The 25,431-nt window shown below is 38.0% G+C and overlaps 2 protein-coding genes and 1 long non-coding RNA gene across 5 annotated transcripts in view; 2 read left to right on the top strand and 1 right to left on the bottom strand.

Annotated features, from left to right (window-relative positions):
* The window catches only part of LOC307211090, a 387,208-nt gene that overhangs the window by 286,677 nt on the left and 75,100 nt on the right, over nucleotides 1-25,431 (top strand). The gene's annotated exons all lie outside the window — the stretch shown is intronic.
* Nucleotides 1-25,431, top strand: part of CENPP (centromere protein P) — a 163,128-nt gene that overhangs the window by 68,222 nt on the left and 69,475 nt on the right. The window lies entirely within an intron of this gene.
* ASPN (asporin) lies at nucleotides 64-25,431 on the bottom strand. 2 transcript variants are annotated; one of them, XM_079967327.1, is made up of 10 exons: nucleotides 25,038-25,431; nucleotides 21,857-22,118; nucleotides 18,942-19,027; nucleotides 14,777-15,063; nucleotides 13,886-13,998; nucleotides 11,360-11,573; nucleotides 8,901-9,011; nucleotides 4,419-4,512; nucleotides 2,637-2,775; nucleotides 64-1,665 (listed from the first exon to the last, which is right to left on the bottom strand). In XM_079967327.1, exons 4-10 carry the CDS (start codon nucleotides 15,042-15,044, stop codon nucleotides 1,468-1,470), a joined length of 1,137 nt encoding a protein of 378 aa, XP_079823453.1. In that variant the 5' UTR covers nucleotides 15,045-15,063; nucleotides 18,942-19,027; nucleotides 21,857-22,118; nucleotides 25,038-25,431; the 3' UTR covers nucleotides 64-1,467. The 2 variants fall into 2 exon arrangements, with proteins under 2 accessions (XP_079823453.1, XP_079823452.1); XM_079967326.1 differs by lacking the exons at nucleotides 21,857-22,118; nucleotides 25,038-25,431 and having other exon boundaries at nucleotides 18,942-19,307.

The raw sequence follows: 25,431 nt of genomic DNA, 5'->3' as shown, positions 1-25,431 counted from the left end.
AAAGCCTAGATATAAGTATTAATATGAATGAATTGTACAATAGATTTAAGTTAATCAAGGCTATTGATTTCAGTGGCTTTATTCTAGCTTAGTTGGATACAGTCTACAGTAAATAAATAAGATTATGAGAAATCAGTAAAATTTCAAAATCTATTATAGGAATCTTAGAAATTCATACTAGAAATTAACTTGTACTGTAATCTATTGGACAGGCTTTTGGATAAAACATGCCAAGAATCAGGCTGCAAAGTTTACAATAAGTAGTATATTTTTAATATTACTATTTTACTTAAACTGAATAGGAAACAGCATGACAACATTAAAGGTTTCAATCTAGCGTTTTAATGGACACCATTTAGAATTTTTAAATTCTCAACTTCCTGTTTATATGAACAGCACATTAAATCTATAGTCAAGATAGCCACTTTTATACAGTCCCATCATTAGTTATTCAATCATGATCAAACACATTTTGCATTATATGGATTCAGCAAAGTTACAGTACTCAAGATGTAATATGGAATACAAGGTCAGCATACAATGACAGTGATCCAGTGGCTGTGGTGTACACACACAGCTCTGTGCACACAGGGGCTACTCCTTTTTCCTCTGTAAACTAAGTTTGGTATGCTACACATGTTTGGAATTCCTGTCCATTCATTTAAAAAAATCCCTTTGCAACAGTGTACTAGGCCCCTATGACTGCAGGTCTTTTAACTGTGTCCCAAACTGCCAGCTTGAGTAATTATTTTTACAGTATATAACAATGGTGTATTTGTACTGGCCTGCAGAGAATTTTATCATTCCTTTAAAAAGAAAAAAGAAAAAAAGTTATAGGATTTCTACATTGTTAATATTTAGCATACATACACCTTTGTTACCAACAGAATATATAGTTTTCGGGAGAAACTACATGAATAAATACTAAAGGCTTTGAGGCTTGTAAGTGTATGGTATCAATCTTGCCTTTCAGCTTACTACAAAGATATACATATTATCTAACCTGACCTGATGTATTTTACCAACAAATTAATACTACAGTACCTTTTAAAATTTCTTCTTAGCCAGTTTAGTTTACTTTTGTTAACTTAAAAGTTCACAATTCCCCCTTGAAATCTGATAAATAGCTTTACAGGATACGTTTGCAATACAGAAAAAAATATAGGTTAATCAAAAAAATGTTTCAAAATTTTGCATTATTTTCTGCTAAGGAAAAAATAGTTTATAAACATAGCTTAGACAACAATGATAGGAAACACCTAATGATAAGTTTCCAGTTTAGGGTTCAGGAGGCCTTTTATTCTGGAAGATATGTAAATTTAACATAAGATTAGAATTTTATGGGATATTACATTAGTATTTTATAAAGCAATTGGACAGTATAAAGTTGTTCATCTTCAACAAATTTCAAGTATTATATTGCTGGTTTTAACATTGCAGTTTGAATGACGTTTTGGATATACACCTTTATTTTCCATAATTTCCAATCTGTACACTGTTTCTATTTAATATGCAGCGAAATGTTCCAGGCTGGATATCCCAGTATTTAACAGGATTGTTGAATAAACTTATGCCACTATATAACGTCTTCTTCAGCCTTCCTCCTGTTGGGCAAAAATCATTCACTCCCACTTTTGAAATACTGTTAGAATGAAGAAAGACAACCTGTAAGAGGACAGAAAGAAAAAATAAATATTTGACATATCCCATGACTACATTAAATTGCATGTGAAGATTTGAAATATATGCTAATCCTAGGTAAAAGTGTATAGATTGCAGCCTTAGATATTTGCATCTAAAATTCAAAGGGGAAAGTGAGGTTTATATTGATTTATAGAAAAATATTCAATATACTTTTAATGTTTAATTTTTGATACTTCTTAGATATGCTTTTTGAGGACAAAAGGTAAAAATTGGGGGAAAATGGGTTGCCAGAGTCACTATGATAATGAAAACACAAGTCCAGATGTATCAGTGGTGATAGTTTGGAATTAAAAGGGGGCGGATATGCCAGTTTGAGATGGGGAAAATGGAAGAGTTTGTAAACTTCTGTTCCTGATCATGTATCCATGTCAGGCAGTCAGGTAGTATTGCATTTACACTGGGACTTAACTCTTAGCTTTTGGTAATTGCTGCACATGAGTGCATACTTACATTAAACCCATGTCTTGACCGGTTTTTTAAATAAAAAACCATAAAATATATTTGGCTGGATCCAGATACCTGTACACAGCTGGGGATAGGTGGAAAGTGAACTTCTCATCCTTCTCCCTGCCAGCCCCTAGAGCCCCCTGAAAATGACATCCCCCCGAGAGTCAGAAGACCCTGCTAAGTGGGGGGGGGGTGAAGGGAGAGTGAAATTTGGGCATAGGCTCCTTTTTTGTGTAGAGCAGAAAGTTCTGCACTCTAGTCCACTCCTCTAAAGGTCCCATGCCACATGGGAAGTATTTTCTGGGAACTCTGAAGACTGGTGGTAGCAAGGAAGTTAGGTTTTCCTGCCCCCATCTGTGGGCTAAAAACTGAATCCAACACATTTTTAAAAAAACGTTTATTGTATAGATTGACAATACACTGAATAAGTAGGACAAAAATGTCAAGAGGATAAGATTTTAAAAGTCTGCTGCATTGTGTATTACCTGCAGATACTTCAGATCTGGAAAACCAGAAGGCACTTTTTTTAGTTTATTCTTCTCTAGATGGATTTCTCGTATATTTGGCATATTAGCAAAACTGCCATTTTCCACATCTTTGATTCTGTTGTTTCCTAGCCCCAACCTAAAGATAAATGTTAAAAAAGCGTACCTGAGACAATATGGTTTAAGATAACACTAAGAAACCATTTAACATACTGTATAGAGAAATGAACATATAGAAACAGTGGTTAAGAAGTCTTGGCTTACTAGCCAAACCCATAATTTGGTTGCCAGTGACCTACCCTTCCCACGATCCTGTGCAGTGTACAGAGAATTTAGAGAAAAGTGGGGCACTTGCTATTGTACTCAAGTCTTCCAGAAAGAATAAGTGGTACCTTGATGCTGATACCTCCGGCAAAGAGAAACCCAATGAGAAAGTATACAAAAGTATGTTTCAGAACATTGTAGTGGACACTGACCATTCTCAGTTTTCATCATTAGTCTTTATTCTGTTAAGAGTCTATACTTAGCATCTGATTCAAATCTCATATTCAGTTGAAGCAAGAGCTAATTACAGAGGTAGAATTATATATAGGCTGTCTAATATGATGCCTATAACAGAAGGAGTTCTAATAATTAATCATTCTGATAAATCAAGACATCCAGTTTTTTGAAAGGTCAGTGGGTTTTTCTAAGGCTTCTTCCATCCCCTCCCTCTCTATAGCAACTCTGCCTTCCTTATGCTGCTCCCCGGACAAACAAACAATGTCTTATTTTCAGCCAGCTGCTCTCTCTTTTGCAACAATGCTCATCTGGAAGTAATCCAAATCTCCAGCTGACCTCATGTGCAACCTAAACTGGCAATTCTGTTTGAGATTGAAAGGCTTGGTTATGTACACAGGTTTCTTGACTTGTTTCTTTCAAACAACAGTCTCTGTACTCTGTGAACGTACTGTATAGCCCTCTGAACTGTAGCCATTGTCCTGAGTTTTCCTCACACACCCTCCCCGTTATTTTATTATTTTCTCAAGATAGGTAAACATGTCTTCCTAAAATCAGTTGCACTGGGCACTGTCTTCTGAAATTACTTGGTGAAACAAATAATGAGAACTACTATTCACCAGGTCTTTAATCTTACTTTTTTCTCTCAGTTGTGCTGAAGCTGTCTTTTACTCACCATACTTTGGCTCAAGTTCCCATTTGCTCTTCATATTTTTCAATTTAGTTAAATTAAACAGCAAAACAAGTTCATGGTAAGTGCTGTTTTTTCCCCTTAGCAATAGCTCTTAAGGACTTTATGTGTGGTGAGTCTTACAAGATAAAGGCACTTTAGTTCAGAGACTGTAATATAATCACAATACTGTCCACATCTTAGTGAAGTAAAAAAAGCAAGGTTTAAATTAATTTGAGTGAAACAAATGGATTACACAGCCACGCTTCCTTAAGCAATGCCCATATAGAAGCTGAAATGGCTAAAGTGTTGCATGGAAATTTAACAGCTTGCTGTGACCTGTTGCTTGTACCATGACACCAGCTTTTTGACTATGTTAAATGCCACATGAATGAACAAAAGGACTGGCCCAGTTCCTACATAACTGATCAGATGCCAGGTACACTGAATCACTTGAGAAATGTTCCACCTCGAAGTGCCCTTATTATTTTTTTTTAGGAAATATTGGTTGTTTCAATCACTGCACCATTCCTCATAGTTTTAAAAATGAGAAAATCCTAAAATGTTTACATAATATAAAATGTTTGGAAAGAATTTTCCATATTAAGTGTTACCTTTGAAGGTTTTTATAACGAATAAAATCCTCGAGTTCTATTGCAGTAATTTTGTTGCCATCTACATGAAGTTCCAATAGACTGGAAGGCAATCCTATTAGGGAGAGACACACATTAAGTGTTTAAGCTGGACACAAAGAGTTTCAAGAGGCAATGTATTAATTGTGTTGAGGAAAATAGTTTGTTCTATTTCATTTGCAGGACTTCTGCCTTTAGCATTAAGATGTTATTTTTAATGCAACTGATAGAAAAAGTCTCACTATTGTAAATAATATTGTGCAGAAATTTCTGCAATAAGTTTCTGGAATTTTTCTATGCTGTCATTCCCTTTCCTACTATTAGATAAAAGACTTAGGGCAAATTATTATTAGGGTGGTTTTTTTAAAAAATCTTGTTCAATTTATTGCTTAAGTTTTAGACTGCAAAACTATAATCCGGGAGTAAACGTGATTGAACTGCATGGGACTTGCTTTTGAATAGGCATATATAGGCTTGTAGTGTTGAACAGCAATCCTGTGTACATTTTCCATGGACTGTTTTGGACACAGTGGGATTTACTTCTAAGTAGAAATGCATACTGTCAATTAATTAAAATAAGTGACTTAGAGAGCAATCCTAACCCCTAGATCTGCTGGCTAGAAGGGGTAAAATGGGGCAATCATACTTCTCCACATGGCGTGGTGTGTGTGTGTGTGTGTGTGTGTGTGTGTGTAAGTGTAATATGCTCTGGAGGTCACATATACATCAGCAGAAAGATTTGATGGGGTAGACTCTGAAACAGAGGGTCAGAGGCAGTCTTGGAACTGCTGGGAGACGAAAATAAAAATAGGCACTCTTTCACCTCCTGACCTAACCACCACAAGCCAGCAGGGCTTTGCAAGTGTCCATCACTTCACCCAGTTAGGATTGCTGTATTTCCATTCACTAAAATAATAGTTTTTGAAGAAAAACACTCCTTTAGAAAAAGATGATTCCTGCATGTGTAGCAGTGGGCATGCATCTTAGAAGAGACACTTCATCCTGTCTGAGTCCTCTAAAACTCTCGTGGTTTTTGTATTAAAAATCATACATGATTTGTTTAAAGTAGCTACCAAATTAATTGGCAACAATTTTTTGTCAAATAGTTTTGATTTAACATTAACAAATAAATGAGTAATATTGCATCCATAGTTCTAGTTTATCTTACTTTATCACAACAGCAATCTGAAGGTACGTTAGGGTGAGAGTGACAAGCCTAAGGTTACCCAGCATGGTAAATGGAAAATATATCTCTCTATATGTTGATTCTTGCCTGTTGAGATCTGTTCAAACCATATCCTATTTTGAAGAATCTGGGATGCAGGAATAGGGTTTCCTTAGTCCTAGGGTAGAGGGACGCAGGTGGCGCTGTGGGTTAAAGCCTCAGCGCCTAGGGCTTGCTGATCGAAAGGTCGGCGGTTCGAATCCCTGCGGCGGGGTGCGCTCCCGCTGCTCGGTCCCAGCGCCTGCCAACCTAGCAGTTCGAAAGCACCTCTGGGTGCAAGTAGATAAATAGGGACCGCTTACCAGCGGGAAGGTAAACGGCGTTTCCGTGTGCGGCTCTGGCTCTGGCTCTGGCTCTGGCCAGAGCAGCGATGTCACGCTGGCCACGTGACCCGGAAGTGTCTCCGGACAGCGCTGGCCCCTGGCCTCTTAAGTGAGATGGGCGCACAACCCCAGAGTCTGTCAAGACTGGCCCGTACGGGCAGGGGTACCTTTACCTTTACCTAGTCCTAGGGTTATAAAGTATGTCTATGAGTGGCTTTACATGCATACAGGCATGACACTGCAGACAGCATTGTGCACCGTGGTGCCTTATAACCACATAACCCACTTCATTCATAAGTGGCAAGGACACAACATCTAGTGTTATAGTGGACCTGCATATATTTGTGATATTTCAAATGTTATAATTTCACTATGTATCTTTTGCTAGACTTTTGAGTTTGCCCTAGTACTTCCTAAAATGGACAAAACCAGATACAGACATTGTGTGCAATTTCTCAGCAGCTGATGAGCAAGTTCATTTTTTTTCTAATAAAAATATGTGATAATCATCACCGCATGTAGGATTTTTCCAAAGGATGTAGGAGTTGCAATTTTATATTTGTCAAGGATATTATGATAGCATAGGCTATGGAAATTGTAAGCATAATAGTATCCTTGTTGTGTTCTTTTCATGCTGATCTGCAGAATAGCTTTCCAAGTTAAATCTAAGCAGCCACCCATACTTCAGAACTGTTGGCCTCTGTATTCAGGGAATAGCCAAAAGTTGTTTCTGTGGTGTGCTTTAAAATTGGAGATGGAAGGCATTTAGTACTTCTAGATTCCAAGAGCTTTCTGTTTATTATATTTAGTTATCATTTTTTGTGCAGTACCATGACCTCAAGCATGCTTCTAATTTCCATAGTGGCTTAGGAAAATATTAAATCTCCAGTGCTATTACTTCTGGCAACACTAGTATGAAAATATCAACTAATAGTTTTCTTTCCCTACTCTTTTTAGCATGCTAATATTTTTCTAGTGTATGTATTCATGTTTTTTCTGGTCATTTGTTGGTAAATTAAACAAAAATGTTTGTTCACACTTGTTTGCCTGCCAATGTTAATTTTTACTCAGAAGGGAGAATTAATGTTTTCACATTAACATTTTCTTGCATTGTGACCCTGAGTTTAGTCAACAAAAAGTTAGGTGGGTTTAGGATCACCTAAGGCTGCAAGCCTACAGTTAGTAACTGGGAGTAAACATTGCTAAACTCAATGGGACTTACTTTGGGGTAAACATGCATAAGTTGTGTGGTTACTTGTGTTCATTCAGGAACTGGGAAGCAAAGAGGATTTCAATTCAGGCTGATTTCCTGTGTTTTATGGCATGTCATGAAAGGATGTCTTGCTTTCCCCAGGAGTTTTTATTTAGAAGGCAAATATTTCCCGAAAATGGTACAAGGAACTAGTAGTTCTCTACCCTCACTAAGTTGTTATAACTAGTTTAGGAAATTGTTTTCTGTAGAGTTCTATGAATTCCTTTAAGTTGTCATAATAATGTCAGAGAAGTTTGCCTCTTTAGTGACTACATAGTGAGTATGTATCCCTGGCTCATTACTAGATATCTCAACAGCAAAAGAGAACTCCTGGGACATCAGGACCCTGGGAAAGGTGGGAGGTTTTCTCCCTAGACCATCTCAAGAAGCGGTTGCTGAGGTTTCTTCCTTGCTTAAAGAGGAAGAGTAACATAAACAGACCATACTTCCTCATTGACTTCTCCTGAGAATATTGATTACTTCTTCCTGGAAGGTGGCCCAGCTCTGGGCATCATGCCTTCACCAGTGTGCTAATCCTAGAGTCAGTGTACACTTCAAAAGGAGAATTCTGGCTTTTTAATAAGACTGACTGCCAGGATGGCCTTCAACAACATGTACCATTCTAAAAGAGTATTTCAGTTGTCAGCTGGCTTCAAACAAGCACCGGAGCAATGTTTCAGATTGCCTGCCGGTTAGCCTTAGTCTTGCCCCCAGTTCCCATAATACATTGCCCCAGGTTTTGATCCCAAAATAACAGCTATTTGCTGTTGCTTGTCCAACAAGACAGACAAGTCCTCTGTCTAGGACTTGGATACTCTACAGCTTTACCCTCTGCCACTGTGCAGTGACACCTCTATGAACCTGAGTCATAAAAGGAGATAGTGTATTATCAGTTCATCTGTATTTCCAAATGATCAGGTTTCCTAGGTAGATAGTCATTAGAGTAGCTACAGTAGTGACCCTCAGGAAACACCTACTTCTGGGATTTCTCAGAATTTTAAGGCACTTAAGGAAAAAAATGTACCGTAGATTCCAGCATATTAGGCGACTGGGCGTATTAGGCGACGCCCCCAAATTGGCAGCTGCAATTTGAGGGTTCGTCTTATAAGCCCAGTTGCCCAATACACTGGGCAGCAACAGGGGGCGGGCTCAGCTCTGTGCCAGGAGAAAGCCACCCGGCATGGAGCTCAGCCTCCTGCTTGCTGCTGCTGCTTCAGAAGCAGCAACAGGGGCGCGCTCAGGGAGAAAGCTGCCCGGCATGGAGCTGAGTCTGCCGCCCGCTGCTGCTGCTTCGGAGCCGCCGCCACAGCAGCAGCGGGGGGCGGGCTCAGCTCCGTGCCACCCATACCTGGCGTATAAGGCGACCCCCGACTTTGGAGAAGATTTTCCGGGGTTCAAAAGTCGCCTTATACACCGGAATCTACGGTATATCCTTTAAATTTGTGCTTCCAAGTTTTTTGCTATCTGCCCAGGTATCTGCATATTTTGGTGATCCTTGGTGTGTCCATAGGCTTCTGATGTTTATTATGCATTGCAATTAAAAAGTATATCACCACCATTATTTTTAATTCAATCAGCATAATACCAAACTCAAAATTAGAAAGCAATGTACATGAGAAAATGTAAGATAAAAAACCTGATTTATATAATAAAAAAGAGCATACCTTTAGGAACAGAGTTTAATTTAGCTTCTGCAATTCTTATATGATAGACTGTCACACCTTCAAAGGCCCCAGGTTCTATTCCTTCATTATCAATAGGATTTGCGCTCATCTCTGCCAAAAGAATAACAGTTGTGGCTTGTGAGGCTGTAGTTTTTAAGACACCTTTCCTTGGTTGAGGCTTTTACAGCATTAAGAAATGAAAGAATGTCTTTAAACATGTGTAGCACGATTTCCTCCATTCAGAAATATAAATGTTCTCTTCATACTCATAGGTATGGGTAGTGGCTTCCATGTGAAGGCATGACTCCCAGACAAAGTTGAGCTCCAATGTTTCTTGCTTAGAAATTAAGCCATGTCACATGGCAGAAATTCTTGAAGTCGTGCATTGTTTTTAAGGAGAATACAACCAAAAACCAAAGCAATGCACATCAAAGCTTCTAAAATGTCAGGGAACACTTGCTCCTAGTTGCATACAATTCTTTCAAAAACTTCAGTCAACCTTTCATAAAGCAAACATTTATCAAAGATGGAAATAATTAATTTCCACAAGATGTGATACCGACCAACTTACATGGCTTTAAAGGATTGGCCAAATTCAAGGAGAATAAGGTTGTCATTGGCTGCTAGGCTTGATGACTATATGCTATCTTACTCCTTGGAACTTGGAATAGACATGTAAGTCTGTTCACTAATTCTGTTGTTGGTAAAGTTCATTATGATGAGTTATGCAGCACAACCTAGTGTTGGGGCAGAAAATGTCCAATAGAAATGTACCTCACTCTCAGGATTCAGTTTACTTTTCTTCCTAATTCGAGTAGTCAGTGTCCTTTATACTCCCTGCTGTCTCTCCTCAAGATCATGACATATGCTATCTTACTCTTTGAAACTTCTGCATAGGCATGTAAATTTGCACCTTCAGTCTGCTTTTGTAGCCTTAAGCTGCAATCAGGCAGTAGCATGCATCTGAATACCAGTTGTTTGCCCTTACGCATGCTTGTGGATTTCCCATAGGCATCTGGTTGCCCACTGTAGGAAACAGGATGCTGGTCTAAATAACACTTGTCTGTGGATCCAGCAGGGTTCTCCTTATGTTTTTAATTGTCCATGTCACACAGACCAGTGTGAGAGTTTATTTTAAGCCAGGGCCCTCCAAAGCAGCATAATCTATTTTCAAAGCTATGGTTCAGTTCCAGTGTGGCATAATGGTTAGAGTGCTGGACTAGGACCTGGGAGGAGCAGGGTTTGAATCTTCACTCAGCCATTAAGTTCACTGGGTGACCTTGAGCCAGTCACCATCTCTTAGCCCAACTTACCTCAAAGGGTTGTTGTGAGGATGAAATGGGGCAGGGAGGAGAACCATGTACACATTATTGAGATCCTTGGAAGATAAAAGTGGTATATAAATGTAATAAATAAAATAATGTTTGATTATGTACAGTGTGCCTCCCATCATGGAGTAAACAGAACCCATCTCCATATGACTGTGATAAGGAAGGGCACTTTCCTGGATTTAATTTTTTTTAAGGGATGGAGGAGATAGGGTGCCAGGGTGAAATCCACACTTTTTATTTTACCTGACAAACCTTTCCTCAAACATTCTTACAAGAAAACAATGCAATATATCAGTTCCTTAGTTTGTTCTATTGGGGAATGGCAGAATCTTCCACAGTGAGGGTGGAATGCAGTTGTACTATCCCCTTACATTTAGTTTGTCGTATTTCTAAAATGTTTAAGTAACCTGGCAAGACACTTTTCTTGACCTTACTTGCCCAAAGTGAATCACCCCTCTAAAACATCTTATTTAAAGAATAAAAACAAACTAGTCATCTGAAACTTAAGAGCACCCACACTTAGGAATATGATCTCAGTATTTGTCATCGTGGTGCAGATGAGAGTTTGACCACTTAGGCATGTAACACAGAGCAGGAGAGCATAGTTGGAAAAACTCAACCAGCTGAGACAAAGTCTAATACACACAAATGCACACAGTTTGCTCAGATGGGGTAGGGATGTATGAGAGAACCATGCAGTAACTTGGGCTGCCTGCCTTGTTTCTGTGTGAACTGTAGCCAGACAAGAAATCATTCCCACACAATTCACTCCCATGTGCAGATGATGGTTTGTTTTTTTCTCTGCCCTATAAAGCAACCATTCTGTTTGCATTTGCTGGGTAGAGTAGAAAATAACAGGCAGCCAAAAAGGAATCTGAATTCTACCTACAAAGCTTGGGCTAAGAAAAAATAATCTACTATTGGGAACCATTTGTTCAGCAGAAACCCCATGGCTGCATTTGGATGCAGACAGCTCTGTCTCAGCTCTGTTTCTGAGCCTTCCTTTCTTCTAGGGCTCATTTAATCCCTGATTTCTATCACATTGCTGATGAATGAAATAATACTGTACTGTAGTTTGCTTCCCCCCTGGTGTTATGCAACAGCTTGATTTATAAAAAACACACTTACCTAACACATGTAAAGCCTTCATTCCTTTAAATGCTTCTTTGTGTATCTTTTTCACTTTATTATCATGAATTCTTATCTCAGCTAAACTCTTTGGCAGATTTGCTGGAATCTCAGTTAAGTGATTATGGGACAAGTAGAGGCGCCGCAACTTTTTTGTTGATTGAAAGGCTTTGGGGTGGATCTTGGTTATTTTGTTGTTGTTCAGTGCAAGTGCCTAGGCAAAATGTGAAAAGGTGAAGTTAGAATATTTATTTTATTTTACGTCTCACATTCAGAAGATGTCATATTTTTTAAAACTGCATATATGTATTTTGCACATTTGAATTCAAAAACACCATCTACGCGTCAGAAAGCTCCAAAATGAAACGTGTGTTTGTGTGTGTTTAGATTTGAAGAAGTAACAAGTAACAAGAGGGAGTGAAATCAGTCAGGACTTAAGAATGGGAAATAAGAATTAACATTTAGTTTCACTTAGATGTACTGTCAAAACGTAAGCTGTATCCCAACTGTGTGTGATTGTGACATAAGTCTTATGCCATGGATAGCTTTAGAGCTGAATTTTGCAAGATATTTTGGAACGGTCCCACAACTGCTGATGCTGCTTAGTGAAATTATGCAGGGCAGTGCTTTCCCAGAATCCTGGTTATGGTCCATATTGATTGTGGTACTTAAGATGGGAAAGGATCCAGTGTCTCTGGATCTGTATCACCCAACAGCCCTCCTGAACTATGACACCACAGTGTCTATCTCACTGTGCAGCTCTTACCAATTAGCTGGCAGATCCTGTAATTAGAACACTGAATGCTATACACCACAGTGGTAGCATTAAATGCCATGTAGCTCTGTTGTCGCTTGGTGTTTATAAAATATTTGACAGGGTGGAATGGCAATTCATTTGCCACCAAAGCAAACTCTATATCAAACTTCATGCACATCATGTCCTTGCTCTACTCCCAGTGTTGCTCTCCCTCTCAAACGCAAGTTTGCGTGAATGGCTTAGTCTCATTCAAAGCAGGGGGACCAAAGATGGTGTCTACTTTCCCCCTTCCTTTTTTACAGTGGTGATAGAAAAATCACATCACGTGGCTGAAACTTCAGTCAGGTGACCTAAGGTACCTTGGCATGACTATTCCCAAGAACTTGAGGCAGCTGAGGAAGAGAAACTTTGACCCTTTTCCTAGAGGATTGAAGGCTGAAATCTGTGCTTAGGGACAGACCTCTCTTGGTCTGGCAGAATTGCCACCCTAAAAATGTGTTTTTCCCCCATTGAGTTTCCTGATTCCAGTACCAATCTTAGACATTTGAAACAATAATCACAATTGCAAGAGGGCTTTGTAAAACATGTCCATCGCTGACATGTGTCTAGCATTTGCTCAATAAGGAATATAGCCCTTAGGCTGGAAAAAGTTTCCCAGTCCTGTTCAGTGAGATTTCAAAAAACATGTGTGCTAGTTTGATTTAAACAGAAGGCTGTATGTTGGCTAGGCACAATATTTTGCTACTGGTAGTCAGTAAACAACAGGATTTTACATTAAGCTATGAAATGTTTATTTGTCTTAAAAGACTGTAGTCAATTTATTTATAATTCAAGTGCTAGGCTAAACAAAATGTATTTCTTATATGGCCAAGAACTTTCTGTTAGTTAGGCGTTCAACTGGCCATTCAGCTGGAATCCAAGACGCGGGAAAGTTTATACAAAAAATGTATGAGATTTTCTTTACTTCAGCATATGAAGACATCTGCACTCTGACATAAGGGGAGGAATTCAACATGAGCCACAGCAGTCTTTCCGTCAGTGCAACAATTTCAGCTTGCCAGGCAGAACGATCCCCTCTCTCCTTCCCCTTTGTTCTGGGGGGTCTCCTGACACACACACACATACCCTGAGCCAATTTAAGGGGCACATAGTGGGAGAAGAGAGCATAAGCCCCATTGCATTAGTGAAAGTCCTTGCACAGGTTTCTACGGCAGGACTCATTAGGGGTGAATTCAGCCCAAGATCTGTCAGTTAATGGTGAACTGAAGGTTGTCTGTAGTTTAGGTAAACAATAAACCAGGAATATTGATCAACTTTGTGTATGGAAAGTGCTTTTTTCTGTGCTTTAGATAACAAATACAGTAGTACCTCGGGTTACAGATGCTTCAGGTTACATACGCTTCAGGTTACAGACTCTGCTAACCCAGAAATAGTACCTGCTAACCCAGAAATAGCACTTTGCTTCAGGATGAGAACAGAAATTGCGTGGCGGCGGCGCAGCAGCAGCAGGAGGCCCCATTAGCTAAAGTGGTGCTTCAGGTTAAGAACAGTTTCAGGTTAAGAATAGACCTCCAGAACGAATTAAGTTCTTAGCCAGAGGTACCACTGTAACTGACTTTTCCCATAGGTGTTATTGATCTTTTCTCACATTGCTTTCCATACATTTTATGTTAATGGCTGTCAGGGTAGAAAACATCAACTTGACATAAGATAGATTGCCATAGTCCTTGATAGAGACAAATACTAGGAATGCTAGAAAGCAGACTTACATGTAGCGATGTGAGTCCTTTAAGATCATTCTCCTTGACCTCTTTTATTTTGTTATTTTGAAGGTCTATCATGCGAGTATCAAAGGGAATATTCTTTGGTATTGAGGTCAAACCTATTAATTAGAAATAAAAAATAAATATTCATCTACAAACAAAAGACCCTTTAATCTCCATTTGTTTGTATTATGCTGAAATGTTTGTTTCAGTTTTGCAATAATTTAAAATGTTTTGTAACCATTAATTCCAACTTTGGGTATAGCCAATGTTACTCATAGTAGACCCATTGATATTGCTGGGTCTACTCTAAATATGAATTGGTTGGCTATCACCCCTTCCAACTATCAATAAAATCTAATGCTGATTGTGCCCCCTTCTCCTTTGTTTGAGTAACAGATGAAGCTATATTTAGAAACCTGGAATCAGGTTTCAGTTTATCAGAGAGTTCAACATGGGCAAGGTAGCATCCGATAAATTGAACAGATGAGATTCTACTGAACTCTTACAAAAAGACTGCTCTGGTGGCATGGTTATGTTTTTTTAAAATGACTTTATATCTAATTAGGCATAAAATTAATCTAAAGCTATGCTAGAGATACACAAGAAAGTAACAGATAGCAAAGCAGTTCTTTCCCTAGGCTTGTGTTTATTTTTGAGGTGTCTAAATAACCCTAATACCTTGGTGATGGCAGCTGTTGAAATAATTCTGGTTAACATATTAATTTACTGAACAGACTTTTATTGAACTCTATTTCTGGGAAATACTCTTAGAGTTCATAGGCTCTAAAGAAAAAACTATTACCACCTTCAGATTGTGCCATTTCAAAAAAGTGTGTGGGTATTACAGATAAACAACATAGATCCAATGAAAATAAAGTACAGATTTATTCTTACCCAAATCTGAACAGTGTACAACTCTCAAGTAGCATTGACATCCAAAGGGACATACAGGAAATAAATCAAAGGGTATTATGGGTGCCCTAGTTGGAAAAAGAGAATTGTCATCATCTCTGTCATCGTCATCTTTGTCGTCATCATCGTCATCGTCGTCAAGGTCTTCCATATCCATGAGCATCATGTTCTTGAAGGTGAAGTATGAAGGGCTTATAAAAGGCTTAGCAGAGCACAAAGCCAAGAGGAGGAGAAGCACATAGTCTCTCATATCTTCAGAGAACACACTCCTAGTAAAAAATACAAGCTAGTTTGTAATTTGTTTATGCATTTCCTTTCTTTGTAAGCTGTTGTCTGGGACTTCTTCTTAGAAGTTTGTACTTCCAATATGAAGTGTTTCCCTGTTGCAGCCCATAAAAATGAATTTTCCCAGGATGTAAGTTTTCTTTAATGGGGCCCATTTAGATGCTTTGATGAACTCATGGCCTCATAGCCTGGGTTTGAAAAGAAATACTACAAAGACTTTGAGTTTGCCCTAATGGCTTTAGACAGTTTCAGCCAATGTGCACATAAACTGGCTCAGATTTCATTCCTAGTTCTCAGGAACAACTCCTTGGACAGGGGGTATTGACTGTATTGTGTTGCATTATTTGCACCTTAATATCCAATGTACCAACTTGCCAAACTTTGGTTTAGCAAGAACAAACAAGTGTTCAGTTGTCCAGAACAAAAACTGAAGCCACTTTGCTCCTCCCTGGTCCTGCAGCTATCATTCTATCTAGGGCTATACATTACAGACAAACCCAAGTTTGTGGCTTGTCTTGCTACAACCAATGTTTGTTCTTATTTATTGCTTATGGCTTGTTTGTGGTAGGCAAATTGTGAGCTGTGTTATGGCTTACCTCAGGGTAGCCATGACTTAGCTCCAGATAGCACAGCACCAGCATGACTGTGGCAGGAGCAACACAGCTGCATTTTTAACCCTGGGTTGCTCATACTTGTGTGCCATAGTTTGTCTTAATATTACATGAGAACAAGGCCAATATGACACTGTGAGGTGTAGAATTATTTGAGATTTGCAGCCGTTATATAGTGCATGAAGATTAAAACTAGTGTATTGTTACTTGGCAGTATTGTATTAAATTGTCTTAAGAAGTCCAGGGCTCTTGATGAATCAGTGAAGTGAAATCAACAAGGGAAGGGAACTTTATGAACTACCGAAACTCTCATACTTCTCCATGAACTGCTTCCACTTGCCCCTCTGAGGGTGTGTACACAATTACACTCTCATTCTTTGGAATTTTGGAATTAACTCATTCAAGGAAATGACTCTCTTATTATTCCATATGCATAGCACTTGTAGCAACAAAGAATCTTGTGGCTTTTTAAAGGCTGGCACATTAATTGCAACCTAGCCTTCATTCCCAAAGTTTATTTAGTTGGATACAACTTTATTAAGTGATTTTTACAGTGAATCTGTGGATACATTTCTCATCCCTCCCTCTCTGAAGGAACTATTCTGTTCTATTCTATATACTTAGGCACCCTCACAGCAAAACAGAGCAGCTTTCAGTAATGTTTAAAACAAATCTGTTGGCCTGTATGACTTTCTTCTTACTGTTTCGTTCATAGTTGCACAGATAAGAAGCGCAATCAATTAAATAAACAGACTATGTGCTTTCATTGCTGTGGCCAGATTGTCTGAAAAGGTCCCCATACTTGAGGATACACAAAGTTTTAACCAGAAAACATTCAGCACCTGATGCTGGGGGCAGGGACAGCAGCACTGCTACTTTATTATTATATGGAGTTCCCTCCATATGTATGCTGTGTGAAGGAAACTTCTGTCCATACATGAAATTAAGGAAATCTCTCCTTCCTTGCTAATAAAACTGTGGCCTCTGTTACTATTGTTCAGTTTTCTCCTCAAGGCAATAATTTCTTCCCATTTCACTTAGAATAATTTCACATATAATGAAGATGCAAACTCAGCTCTGCCACTGAGTGCACACTCAACAAGAAACTACAGCCAGACACAATTCCCAATGAATAAATCAGCATTTACCTTTTTAGGTATATACTTAAAATATATAAAAATGTATTATGGTCTAAAAGCTAAATGTGAATTCTAATATGTATTCTGGCCCTAACAGTATGATAAACTCCAAACACAAATCCTGAATGGCTGGTGGAAATGCAAAAAAAAATGGCATTCCTTTGAACCAAGTGATTGGTAAATGAAATAACACTGAAACCTACCTACTTTCTCAACATCTGTAATAGGAAAAAATACCCTGACCTCAGAGCTTTTGCATGCTGTTAAACTGTGCTGTTGTCATACTGTCTTAACAGTAGGAAAAGTCCTAATTAAGCCCCTGGTCTTATGGGAAAAACTTCCTAAGTATTTTATTTTGGCACAGGAAATCATTATTTTAGAGAAGGTAGGGAAACATTGTTTCATGCTGCCAATTTGGCCAGAAGTATGTTGTAACTTCAATAATTAACTTTACATAAGAAAGTTGAGTTAGATTGATTTGAGACATTGGGGATATGTACTTCAAGTATATATGGAACATAAAAAGTAGTCGGAATATGTTTTCTGTCTGACTTTTGCCAAATAATACTCACTCTTGATTTGCTCTTGCTTTAACAATGTATGTATACAGTTAAAAACTAAAGCTACAGGTTTACATGTACAAAGAAAAACCACAATGGCCCCTTTATCAAGACAAATTAACTTTTATATGTGGAAAATCTGAGAAACTGAGAGCACGATTCTATGCTAAGAAGTAGATGTGGAACTTGCTTGTAGGCAAGTGCTGATAGGATTGCAGCCTAAGTGACTTTCACAAGATAGCAACCTTACTATCAAGTCAATACCCTAAACTTTCTGATATATTTCTTTCTGCATAAATGGTAGGGTGCCACACCAAGTATTAATATTTATAAATAAAATTACTCAATAGATTAGGATTAGAACACAGATGCTTTTTCCACATTAATACTTGGTGCAGCAGTCAGTGCTCTTCCTTATATAGTATTTTTAAAATGCTGTCTGTCAGGATATTAGTAGGTAACTCATGTGCAATTATGCAAAATTTAAGGTGCAGTCAAAATAATAAAAAGTACTAGGATGGAAAGCATCTCAATTATATTAAAATAACCAATTATAGGAGTGTAAAAACAATTATTGGGTTGTATGCAAACCTACAGTGAACACCATTTAGTTGTCTAGTGGCAAAATGCCAGTTGCATAATATTATAATATTTGGTACTTGTTTTCATGACAGAGCTGACACTGGAGTGTATTCTAAATGGTTAAAAGGCAGATTTTAAAAGTGCTAAAAATTTCCATTGTCTAGAGCAGGGTGCTCACACAACCTTGTCTCTAAATAATGTAAATCAGTAGCAAGAAAATGTTGTTTTTTTGTGAAGAGCCATGGGAAATTCTTGTGTTTGCTAGTAACCCCCAGTCATTGCTCTGCACAAAAACAGAAACCATGGAAGGAAAAGAGGAATCCTGAGCAGTGAGTTAGTTATAAACTTAGCATCTACTAACCTTTCATACATTCTCCCAGATAAATTGATTCATTTAAAGCTCTTTTGTGTTTATAATATCAACAGCATAAAGGTGAAACATTGCAGAAATGTTTACTGTATAATATTGGAAGTCAAACATTTTTTAAATGCAGAGACTTGCTATGTCTTGGAGGGGAATTAACTATTTTCATCTGTTCAAAACATCAAAGAAGAGGCACTTTATACTGCTTCCATGTTTTTGTAAACAGTTATTTGGCAGTGAGTTTCTTCCAGTTTGTTTTGCTTTTTTGGTAAATATCAGATTCTGAATGCCTGGAAACATTGCTAAATTTAAAAAATATCATTAAATGTCTATAAAACTGTATAGGATGCTATTTTTTCTCTCCTAGATAAATATAACTGTGCTGTGGTAGACCAGTTCAAAAGGTACAGGTTTCCTGTTTTCCTTTCTTCATACAGTTCACAATATAAAAGCATTTCTACTACAGTGTACAATCATCTAATATATCCTTTAAAATACTGAACAGTAGTCAATTAGCTTACATTAGTAACGATAAAAGCACATTGTTAAGTTACAATGGGAAAAGTTTTTTTTAAAAAAAAAACACAACCCAAAACTAAAACATACCTTTCTGGTTTGTCAAATTCTTCTAAAGATAAAAATCCACCTGAGAAGTTTATATCCAGTTCCTTATATAGAACTCAGATTCAAGCCTGTAAAATGAACAATAAATATTAAAAGGGTAAAAAAAAATCGCTTTAAAGTTCCCGTTCCTTCTGGCACTCTGGGTGATACTTGAATAAACTGCTTCTGTAGATTAGTCTATCTGAGCACTGAAGAATGATGTTAAGAAAACTTGTTACTACTCATGTGTTTTTCATCACTGCTTGTATCACAGCCAAAACTTCTAGCTTCATTCTAGACGTCTAAGCAGAAGATGTGGTTAAATTTGAAGCTTAATAATGCATGGCACAAAGCCAGTGCAAGCCCCATATGGTTCATTCAAGTCCATTTCTGATGTGCAAGTACACACCTCATAAAATTTCTGCAGTGTGCCATTTCTTACATAAATGAAGACGTCTCCATCTTTCTACCCAGGGCAACCTAGCAGTAAATGAATTATTCTGTCTTGGTTATATTTAAGGGGATATCATTAGAGCTGAAGGCAGAGGTATTTAAATAAACAGCTATGTATTGGGTTACAGGATGATCATATAGAGAGAGAGCTATGGCAGTGGCTGTCAAGCAAGGTGCCCACTGGGGTGCATAGTGAGTTTGCTGACACACCTTCTACCAAAATGCATCTAGTTAAAGTTTTGCACCAAATACAGCCACTTACCTCACTTAATGATTACTGGGCAGAGAGAGGAAAAGACCACCACTCCATTTACACACACATTCTTAGTCAGCATAAAAGAAGTAGGGCATCCAACTGAACTGGATTCTTTGAAGAGGCCAGCATACTATGATTTTTCAGTATGCTCCAGCAGATTGGTTGGAAACACGCTGCTCAAGATCCTACAAACTGGTCAACAAAGTCCAAACACTCAAAGGAACTTCAGCTTATGTTTCTAAAATAGTAATTTCCCATGCCACATAACAAATATCTTTTATAACTTGAACTTCAAAAAGCACATTATGAAATAGCAGGGAGAGGTCTTTTCCCTCTCTCATAACTCGTAAGCAGGGAATGGATAGAACAACCCTCTCCCATACATGATCCCTATTTTCCAAGTTGAAAAGAATGGAGATTCGTTATGTGCTTCCCAAAGGCATCTGATTAGCCATGGGATTAAAAGGACCTTGAACTGATACAACAGGGCTTATGTTATGTTATGTTATGTTATGTTATGTTATGTTATGTTATGTTATGTTATGTTATGTTCTGAGAAATAGTCAAGAATCCATTCAAGATGCTCAGGGGAACACCAAGCAAGAGTAGAATGCATGCTGAGCCTTTCAAGGAAGATAATTCCATGTGGCTGTCCCAATGAGTTTACTGGGAAAGTTCCTTTTATGGGGACAATCTACTCACTAGAAAATCTAACAGCAGGGTAATTTGTGCAGGTGTGTCTTAAAGTAAGACTTCTCTGCACTTTAATAGCATCTTAGAATGACATAGCATTATCCATATTTAGATAACATAAACGGTAACATAACAGAGCATTGATAGTAAAAAAAAGAGAGACACTGATGCTCCATGCTCCATGATGGACTGAGGTAGTCCATCATGACAGCTAGCCATTGATAGCCATAATCTCCATGAATTTATGTACCGTATTTTTTGCTCTATAAGACTCACTTTTTCCCTCCTAAAAAGTAAGGGGAAATGTGTGTGCGTCTTATGGAGTGAATGCAGGCTGCGCAGCTATCCCAGAAGCCAGAACAGCAAGAGGGATTGCTGCTTTCACTGCGCAGTGATCCCTCTTGCTGTTCTGGCTTCTGAGATTCAGAATATTTTTTTTCTTGTTCTCCTCCTCCAAAAACTAGGTGCGTCTTGTGGCCTGGTGCGTCTTATAGAGTGAAAAATACGGTAATTTTCCCATCCCAGGATGCAGAAAAGTAGGTGATTCTGAACCTGCACCTTTCTTCCTGCTTGAGGCAGATTTTTACCACCAATACTGGGGAACCAGAAAGCCTGAAGCAATTGAGTTAGCCTTGTGGTAGTGTGTGTAGTTCTTCGGCTTAGTTCAATATATTGTCCCACCTCAGAAATGTTGTCTCTTGGGTATATGACTCAGACCCAGAATAGATGCAGAGTGCGCCTTTATTTAAAAAACAAACAAAAACAAAAGCGCAACTTAGTTTTGCTAAGATGTACCAACCCAATAAGGAATACTCTCTCATATAAAAAGCCTTCTGCATATAGAACACTTACAAGTTAGGGACACAATTGCTTTTTTAATTCAGTTGTAGTGGAGCAATGGAGACAAGTTTTTACTACTGTCTGGGGATAGGCAATTTGTGGTAATATCACAACTTTTATGGTCTGTTTTTTAGTATATCTAAAATCCTTTGCTTATTAGGGGCTACTGCACATTTTTTTCAAAAAATTGCTTTGCACAGGTAACTACCATAGAGTGATCAAAATTTTCAAAAGTAGGGGGTCTGTGGCTTGGCTTTTGAAAAATAGGGGGTCCTCAGTAATTAGCTAGTTGGGAACCACTGACATAGAGTATTCCCTCACAACTCCACTTCTCTGCTCCCAAAATTGAGCTTCCCAGTTCTCATGTGTCTGTATACCCTTGAAAGATAATAAACACTATCTTTCAAGCTAACTTTCTGCTCAGAGTCTGACTTCTCTGGCTGCAAATATTCCCTCAGGGAGGATTTTATACAGCTCAGAGATTATGCTGTTATGAAGTCCAATGCCAGGAACCAAACCTCTCTTTCCCTTTCCCTCTCAAAGTGTTGTCTCTACCCCTTTCTGGCTAGCCGTACCCACAGCCAATCAGTCAAGGTCAAGGTCTAGCTCAGCATACTGAGAGCTATATCACTCTGGTAGAGTTTTGCCCATATTGTACCATCAAACTTCACTTTACCTGGGCCATCTGTCATAGTAAGTGACAAGGTTTAGCTGCACTTGTGATCCTCATCCTCCTTCCTAAGGCAAGCCCTGCTTTGGGAGCTGCATAGTGAGTCCTTTACTTTTCAGTCTTTCTTTATTTCCACTCAAATACAGCATAAGATTCTGAGATCTCATGAGTTTTCTTGTCTGTTCCCAGTTGCCACAGTTAATTCTTCCAGCCATGGCCAATTCACCTCCATCAGGTCACAACAACACACTGGTATTATTGGCAGATCCTGCAACAATTGGCCCAGTGGGTAATCATCTCAGCAGACATTACAGTGGTGCCTCGCAAGACGAAATTAATTTGTTCCGCGAGTTTTTTCGCCTTGCGATTTTTTCGTCTTGCGAAACACAGACTTTGGAAAAGCTTCAAAAATCACCAAAGTCTTCAAAAACCTCAAAAAAGGCTACCACACCGCGTGCTATGAGTTGCTCCTTGAAGTGAATGCACAGTTTTAAGAAAAAGGAAACAAACTTGCAAGACAAAGGAAACAAACTTGCAAGACGTTTTCGTCTTGCGAAGCAAGCCCATAGGGAAATCCGTCTTGCGAAGCAACTCAAAAAACGAAAAACTCTTTCGTTTTGCGAGTTTTTCGTCTTTCGAGGCATTCGTCTTGCGAGGTACCACTGTACTATAGTAGAGTAACAGAGGTCACATTTGGGGAAAATAATCAGATAACAAGTGTCTCTTCCATAATTTGAATGATTTTTAGGGCTTAGCAGAGAAGTTACATATCTTGAGTAAAGCAATAATCAGACTAATAATAATGAGCAAACCTTGTGTATATTAAGCCTATTTTTTATATTAAAAAAACTTATTACAACAACAGCTGATTCTAGTTAAATCAACATAAAGTAATCAAAATGCAGTTTCCTAGCAAATCAATTCAGAATAATAGCACTGCTTTAAAATAGTTGACATTATGGCAGAGTATGCTCCAACTGGACTTTTGTGTAATATAAAAATGCCATTAGATTATGCAATAGTAATATGTCAGTTAGTGTCTATAAATAGCAGCCATATTTGGGGTTCCTGTCCTATTGCAATATGATTAGCACTAGTACCCACATTTTAAAATCTCAAGTATCTTTTCATCCATTTTCTTTAAATACTCATATAACATTTGCATTACATTTTTAAAATGATATTTCCATATGAACATCCTGCAATACATTTTTCGCTGATTTCCCCCCATTGTTACTAGCTCCTGAAAATACAAATTCTCATTTTTGAATTGGGCCAAGATGATTTAATATGACATAATTTTCTAGTGATATGTTTTGACTTTAGTTCTGTCTGGCTTATTTTAAAAAGCTGTACATTGTTTATGTTGCTTTACTATGGAAAATCCATTATTTCAGAACTGTAGTTATTTTTTGATCTTTTACCAGATGTCAAAAGAAAAAAAAATAACATAAACATTTACATAAACACAAATACTGCACAGAAGCTTTTTTACTCTTTTATTTATTAATGCATACTTAAACCTTGTTCAGAAGTTTTGGCTCATTCTCTGTAACTTTTTTTTCTCTGTTTGCACTGTAAATTCAATGCTTTTTTTTTTAAATGTTGAACGGATGACTATTGTATTGAAATATGCTGGTATGTTGGGTTAGAGAACCAGAATAAACGCTGAACACTCAACCGCACAATACATTTTTCTAAAGTTTTTCACCCAGATGATAAATATAGCTACTTGAAATTTGAAAATGTTCCTGAAAGCAAGCTATGCTTGCTCTTGATTGTCTTGTGTACTGGTCATGATTCAGTGCTCTCTGGGATCAGTCAAGCATTTTGATTTGGTGCTTCATTCATTAGTTGTCAGTCCTTTCTCACAGCATAAGCTGTTCTGGTGATTTTTAAACAATAAGAAACATAGAAGTCATGAAGTTAACAGCATGCAGTTCCAGCAAGAAGGCCAGGCATGATTTGTGAGATGTACAGTGAGGTTTAGAAAGAACCATGAACGGACAAAAGGAGAAAATGTAGTAATGAACTCTCATGTAGGAACTTGTAAGATTGATATATTGAGGGCTACATTCCAGTATGAGAAAAATGGTGAACAAGAAAGATAGAGGCTGTAGTATATAATCTTTAGTAATCCATGGAAAGATATTGAGAGGTAGTTTGTGCAACACAACATATTTGTGCAAGAGTTTTTGCAAACAGAAAAAAATGGAGAAACCACTTGAAGCATCCACTGTGTCGAGCTATTTCAATTGCTTTTGTTTGATTTTGATAATAAACCTGATTTGCAATGGGGGTTGAATAATTTTGATTGCAACTGTATATTAAGTGTACTAAGGTAAGTTATATTGGTGTTGATAATAGTTAGGACAAACTGAAATATCAGTAAACAGAAAATAAGATATCAAATGCCTGTGTTACCTATTTTCTGTCATACAGTGAATGCAAGAAGAACAGACTGGAGAAGTAAACCATATATCTACAAGTGTGAGAAGTGTAATGCCATCATGGAATTACTGAAACAGTAGTAAGAGTACAGCTGTATGACTAGTAGAGCACCATTGTGATGAAATGAATACAATCTTGAATTCGGGCCATAGAAAATTGCGTTCTGCTATGAGGATTACAGAGTAGCCTTGGAAAGAGTAAAGTTTTTAGATAAGCTTGCATTTTTAAAAATAAAAAGAAAGCTTATTGAAGATTGAAGCCCCATTGGCCAAATATCAAAGGAGGAAAGGCTAACTCGCTCAATAAATGTAAAATTTTATTGTAAGTCGGAGAAAAAATGAAAACCAAAGAGTTGCAACATGTCTTTTTTTGGCAGAATTTCATAATTTAACAACCAGATTTATAGAGGATGTTCCAGATAGGTAGGTTCTGGCTTGTCCTACCATCACAATTAGTATCAAGAAGTTTGATTAGTGTCTCTGTCATTTATTTTCTTTTTAAATTTTATATCCCACTTCTCACCATCTAGGTCTCAAAGCAGTAGTACACGTGGTGACCATTTTAGACATGTCCAATTGATATGCGACCGCCAACATGTGGGTCCTTTTCTGGACCCAAAAGAGGGAAGAATGGGGATGGAGCATGCTTATGTGTGTTTGACCAATGTGAGTGTTGACCCAGAATGCAACCCCCATGGCAGTGCTTTGTCTCTAGAATAAAAGGTGCCAGTACTCACCATGAAGTTGTACAGTAAGTGTCACACTTTTTAACAACAACAAAAAGAGGTGCTGGTACTGTGTACCCTTGAGTACCGTCTGGGGGCACTGCCCCACGGAAACATTAAGTTGCCTTTACTTAGAACCACCGTTCTTTTGATTAACAAGTAAATGGGTGAATCTTATCTGAGCAGGTCATCAAAAGTTTCCAGTATATAGGCTTGGTTTATGTCATTCATTGGTTGCAGGAAATGTTCACTTGGTGTACTGTATCTGTATTTTTCATGTCCTCTTCCACTCCCTTCCCACAAGTATCAAATAATGTTGGTATTTGGGCAACATTTTTTGGGTAGCAGTATTGTAATTTAATGGAGTGCTTGTTCGTATTTTATGCTTGCGTGGCCTGGAAAAAAA

This window comes from Podarcis cretensis (genome assembly GCF_951804945.1).
Source record: "Podarcis cretensis genome assembly, chromosome: 2".
NCBI lineage: Eukaryota > Metazoa > Chordata > Lepidosauria > Squamata > Lacertidae > Podarcis > Podarcis cretensis.
The sequence above is the reverse complement of the archived record's forward strand: the minus strand, read 5'-3'. Positions and strand labels throughout refer to the sequence as shown.

Excerpts from the sequence above, each read along its gene's own strand:
- ASPN (XM_079967327.1), bottom strand. The coding sequence starts at position 15,044 with ATGAGAGACTATGTGCTTCTCCTCCTCTTGGCTTTGTGCTCTGCTAAG. Across the intron at positions 13,999-14,776 it reads TGTACACTGTTCAGATTTGG|GTTTGACCTCAATACCAAAG; the intron begins GTAAGAATAAAT and ends TCTAATTAATAG. Across the intron at positions 11,574-13,885 it reads AAGGACTCACATCGCTACAT|GCACTTGCACTGAACAACAA; the intron begins GTAAGTCTGCTT and ends CATTTTGCCTAG.